The sequence below is a fragment of the Clavelina lepadiformis genome, chromosome 1 (genome assembly GCF_947623445.1).
Source record: "Clavelina lepadiformis chromosome 1, kaClaLepa1.1, whole genome shotgun sequence".
Classification (NCBI taxonomy): Eukaryota; Metazoa; Chordata; class Ascidiacea; order Aplousobranchia; family Clavelinidae; genus Clavelina; species Clavelina lepadiformis.
In genome coordinates, this window is record NC_135240.1 from 23,948,594 (window position 1) to 23,954,365 (window position 5,772).

The 5,772-nt window shown below is 40.8% G+C and overlaps 1 protein-coding gene across 2 annotated transcripts; it reads left to right on the top strand.

Annotated features, from left to right (window-relative positions):
* The first annotated feature begins 1,323 nt into the window (after positions 1-1,323).
* Positions 1,324-5,448, top strand: LOC143470833 (sperm-specific sodium:proton exchanger-like). Of its 2 annotated transcripts, none has more exons than XM_076969120.1 (2): positions 1,324-1,458; positions 1,561-5,448. In XM_076969120.1, exon 2 carries the CDS (start codon positions 1,572-1,574, stop codon positions 5,331-5,333), a length of 3,762 nt encoding a protein of 1,253 aa, XP_076825235.1. In that variant the 5' UTR covers positions 1,324-1,458; positions 1,561-1,571; the 3' UTR covers positions 5,334-5,448. The 2 variants fall into 2 exon arrangements, with proteins under 2 accessions (XP_076825235.1, XP_076825240.1); XM_076969125.1 differs by having other exon boundaries at positions 1,327-1,458; positions 1,548-5,448.
* The last annotated feature ends 324 nt before the right edge of the window (positions 5,449-5,772 follow it).

Genomic DNA, 5,772 nt, shown 5'->3' on the forward strand with positions numbered 1-5,772 from the left:
AACTAACTACCAACTTTTTCGGTTCATACAAACGTATACCTTACGGTATACAGGCACTGTTTGTGACTAGTGTGTGTAGCTTTTGATACAACAGCATTGTTAAATTGCACGATGCAATCAATCAAGCTATGTGAGGTGGGCATTAGGGATGGGCCGATACGAACTCAAACCCGAATAGATTCGCTAAATATCGCCTTTGTGCAAGATTTGGGCGAACACGAGTAGTAACAATGGCGAAACCGAATACAATATTACATATAAATTTACTGACTCTTAGAGAAAGTGGTGACCTAATTTCCCGGCGAAGCTGAAATAGAGCCAGCAGTACTTACAATGAAAGTCATTTTCCTAAAGATTTTACCTTTGCAATCGGTTTTTAAACATTATTTTTTGAAACAAAGCGATTTGTTTATCGATTACGTCATGTTACAATCAAGACTCGGCAGCTTTTGGATAAAATTTTATTGTTTGGTTCTAATACGAATAGATTCAAGATTCATTTATGTCGACCTTCATGATGCGAGCCCGAATAATCTTCGTCGCGGCACATCCCTCGTGGGCATGATGTGAGTTTGTGGACAATTAAATTTGTAGCGGCCAATGCTACAAGTGACACAAAATGGCGTCAAACGCCATACCACAAAAACATCATACATATATCGATCGTCACTGTCATTAAAGATATAGTGACTGAATTAAATCAGTGTTGTCGCTCCTGGGGCGTATTTTTATTGGCTGCTCTTATTCCTCCGTACGCCTTAATGCGCAAAGTCAGAAAGCACTCGCTCTGACTTTAGTTTTGTGTAGAGTCTAATGGTCTTGAATCTTGAGGATATGAGCTGCACCTCACTGGTATTCGCAATTGTATAGTTTAGAATTTTAGAGGAATCTAAATTTTTGACTTTGCTGCAATCTTTCCAAAAGCAATAGACTGACGACTCATTTGTTGTCGGCAAAAACAGCAAGACGGAAGGAGCTTACCCTTCAGGTCTCCTGTATACTGTAATATAGGCTATGCATGCGAGTGACATTCTGGTATGCTAAAGGCGGCACGCAAGGTGAAAACATAAGACAAGCATTCATTGACTGCTAACAATTTCCAATTTCTTAAATTTTAAGTACGCTTAGTTGTTTCCTCGATTCCTTTTTTTGTGAAATTGGTAGGCTATCACATACAAAGTAATTGTAATATAACACTTCGGCAATTTTCCGTAGTCAACAGCCCTTGCATTGAGCGTTCAGAGTTTACAATGCCTTTCTCATCGTCGATTGTTACCAAACAGACGTTTTTAATTTTTTTGTGGTGAAGAAGATATCATTAAAAATACTTCAAAAGATATCAAGCAACTTCATAAAGTAACAGGTACTTTGCCTTTTCTTACTCGACTTCTGTGGAGTAAGAAAATGAATTAATTCACGATACTGAAGAACGTTAGACTACGATAAATTCTATTCAAGGTAAGAAAGGATGGTAATAATCAAAATATACAGTACTCATAGTTATTGCTTTGTACAGGAAAGTTTTTTTCTTCTCTTTCTGGCTACAGCTTTAATATGCAGAAATACAAGCAATGGCCAACGTAACTCCGACAGAGGGCATCTTAGCATGCGTTACTGGTAACTGTACTGAAAACGGGACCATGCAATATGAGAACGTCACAAGCGTAAGCACAAGTCATCATGAACATCCGCCCTACCAAATTGTGTTCATTTTTGGTAGCTGTGGAGTTGGGGCAGTCCTTCGCATATTGCTACGGAAATGGGCGAATTTTGTTAGCGATTGGAAATGGGGAAGTTTATTGAAAATTCCGTACACTGTATTTCTTCTTCTCATTGGTATGGTGTTAGAAGCCATAGCTCTTGCTTACCCTGCAGAAGTGCAGCGATATCTGCTTTCCGAAATCGATCCTGAATTGTTTCTTCACGTCTTTCTGCCGGTGGTTATTTTTGAATCAGCGTACATTATTGACATTCATGTCTTTTGGAGGTCACTTGGTCACGTCAGTTTATTGGCAGTCCCTGGCTTATTGATAGCAACGATGCTTACGGCTTGCCTTTCTCTTGTACTTCCTGAAATCGGAGGGTTGCACGATATGCAAGCGAAGATGTACATTGCCCTGATATTTGGTGCAATTATCAGCGCCACTGATCCTGTGGCAGTCGTTGCTTTGCTAAAAGAGTTAGGATCTCAAAAGTATCTTGGGACCATAATCGAAGGCGAAGCGTTGCTGAATGACGGCGCTGCCATTGTGGTCTTTAAGATATTCTTGGAGCTGCTAAAATCAACAACGCCGCACTTTGAAAGCCTGACTGCTCTTGAGACATTTGCATTGGTAATGCAACAGTCTTTGCTCGGTCCGGTAATTGGATGGTTTCTGGCGAGGATAGGCAGTTTTATTTTGCAAAAAATTTATAACGACGCTCTTGCTGAAATTACCGTTACTCTCAGCTTGACCTATATCACATTTTACGTTGGGGAAATTTGCAAAACGTCGGGAGTCTTGGCAGTCGTTACGTTCGGTTTGGCGCTCGACCGAGCTTCAATTACTCCGGCAGTTGACCACTTTCTACATCAATTCTGGGAAATGCTGGCGTATTTGGCGAACACCCTCATCTTTGTTATTGTGGGAATCATCGTGGTTAAACACATGGACAATATGAATATCTACGACGTTGGGTACATGCTCGTCATATACGTCTGTACAACTGCGATTCGAGCTTTGAGTATATTTTCCTTCTTTCCGTTTATGAAGCGTCTCGGGCTTGATCTAAGCTGGCGACATGTTCTGGTAATGACTTGGGGCGGACTGAGAGGAGCGGTAGGCCTTGCGTTAGCCATTTATCTCAGAAGTTACGAGGCAATTTTATCGCCAGAAGTCCAATCAGCCGGTAATCGTTCCTCGACATATCAAAGTGAAACTTCAACTGGAACTCAACAAGGTGCGTCGGATTCTCAAATCGATTTTGAAATTATATTTGAAAAGATTTTGATTCACACAGGCGGAATAGTTTTACTCACCTTAGTCATAAATGCCAGCACAATTGAAGCTGTACTTAAGAAACTGGGCATGCTGGATGTGACACATGCTCAACAAGTTACGATGCAAAACGCTGTTAACCGCATACAAAACAATCTCAAGCGATCCGTTGGCATTCTTAAGTACGATCGGTTTTTGGCCGATGCAAAGTGGAACATGGTGGAAGATCTTACCACAGTCGAGTACCCGTACAAAAACGCAACATGTAATGATCCAGAAGGTGACGAAGAAAATGAAGGCACCATCGTTGAAATTTGTCATTCCCAGCATGCTACTTTTAAAGATCTATTTGAAGAAGCAAGACTCCGGCTTATTAAAGCGTTAAAGATGTCTTACGGCAAGCAGTATATCAATGGCATGCTAAGCGACCAAGAAGCGAGGGTACTAATTGCTGCTGCTGATACTGCTGCCGATAAGCCAGGAGAATTTATAAATGTAGAAAACATACGTAAAAACTGGAAAGTCAGGGGAACTCTACCTTATATAAAAGGCAAACTGGAGGATATGATGTACAGTAGGAAAACCACCGACCTCGTTCCACCGAGGCGCCGCCAACTTCGAAAGATATTCCGGTTGGTAACGAGCGCCAAATTTGAAATATTTATGCAGTGCGTGATAATTACAAACGTTGTCCCGATAGTATTGGACTTTGTGGTGGACGAAACATGGGAGAACACTGAAGATTGGTGGCTGGCTCTACAGCTGGTAAACATAGGATTTATCATTATCTACTGCATTGAAGTTTTGTTAAAACTACTCGGATTGGGCAGCAAACAGTTCATAAAGAGTCGATGGAATCAATTTGACATTCTCATCTTAATCATCAGTTTTATCGAAATTATCATCGATTTTACTTTAATTCAGAGTCCTCTTGGACCAGGCAACATAGTGAAAACTGTAAAGACGACAAAAGTCATCAAATTTGGTAAAATTACAAAAGTTATTCGCTCTCTACGAGCAACACGACTTCTGCGTTTATCCAAGACCGTCTTGCCACGTACGTTAGATTTCGTCAACAAACTTATCAATATGAGACTAAGTTTTGGCTACAACGTAGCCAAAGGTTTTGTCGCCGCCGAGGAGGAAGTTAGTAAGCTAATTATAAGCATTTCAGAAAATAGAAACATCCAGAAAAAGTTGATGCATGCCTCTAATAACAACAGACTGACAGTCACACGAGAGATGGGCTTGCTACAGCGAGACCATCCCGGCATAGCTATAAGTGTGAAGACGAGAAACGCTATTCGAACCATTCTTAACAATTCGCGTGACGCCATCCAGCAACTTTGTTCCGGAGGAGTGCTGGATGAGACTGAGATGCAGCTGTTGGAACGCGGAGTGGAGTTACGACAGAAAAGACTTTCCAACTTTCCTTCCACTCTCGCACCACCACCTCCAGAAGATCTTCTGGAAAACATCTACTGGGTCAAGGGCAATCCTAAACTGCTCGAGTTTGTTAAGGCGCACGCTGTGTGCATGGACTACGACTATGGCGATGTCATAATGGAGGAAGATGACGTAGTAGACGGGATCCACATCATAGTTTATGGAATGATCAAGCTTTTTGGCTCACTGCATGGACACATTCAGCAAATCCGTCTCAGAACCGACACATTTCGAAACACGCTTTCCGCCAAACAAAGAAACGGTGACGATGATGATGATATTCCTGAGGCCAATGACGAAGACTTCTTGGGATCAGGTAATATTATTGGAGAAATGGGACTCCTTACCCAGTCAAATCGAAGCTGTACCATCACCTGCGAAACTGCTGTTCAGACTTACTTTTTATCGAAAGAAGACTTGGAATTAGCGTTTGGACTTTTCTCTAAACTGAAGAAAGCAATGTGGAAAGTAGTTGCCATACGGATATCAGCTCCTCTGTATCTCCAACATTTGGAATACCAGGGAACTGCGATCGAGCAAATCCACATGCACTTATCAAAAGGAAACATTGTAGAGTTGAACGAGACCAATCCGCTGTTTTTTATCAGTGATGACATCATAGAAGTATCGATTATTTACGGTGAGGTCAAGGTTCCATTCACTGGAGAGATTCTAAAGGCTCCCTTTGTTTTACATCCAGAGTATGAGCAACTAGGGATCTATAACTGTAACCTTGCAATCCTGCTCGTGATTCAGCGAGAGCACCTTAACGTGGATACTGTGGCCAGCGGACTTGCATTAAAACATAACAGAGGATCCCGACTTCCATCCATCTCACAAGTAGGAGGAAGTTTATATGGAAGAAAAGGAAGTAGAGCAATCACAACGGAAGAACTTTCAGAAAACTAATTATTTGAAAGTGCTTGCGCTTGTTTGTGTATTAAAAATAGAAACAAACAAGTTGCTCAAAAGTCGTTCAAACAAATAAACAAAAAAGAAGATTTGTGTTTTCGCATTAGTCGTTTACAGCCTTTATAAGAATATAAATTGCATAACTACTACAACAATATAATAGAACGCTGGTTTCGTCGTTGGCCCATCGTTGTTCCTCTTTGCAGCAGCTAGATTTTATTACCACGAGTTTTTGCAATTGATGGCGAGGTATAAACCATAGCATTAAAAAGTAGTCAGCATGTGATCTTATAGCATATACTGTAAATTACAGGAAATGCGATTATAATAGGCCTACGTAATAGTCATATATGTAGGCTATAACAAAAGTATTTTCAGTTGAATTGAGATTAAGTTTTTGCAATAGAAAAAGGTAGGACTACTATAGAGTAAACCA

Excerpts from the sequence above, each read along its gene's own strand:
- LOC143470833 (XM_076969120.1), top strand. The coding sequence starts at position 1,572 with ATGGCCAACGTAACTCCGACAGAGGGCATCTTAGCATGCGTTACTGGT.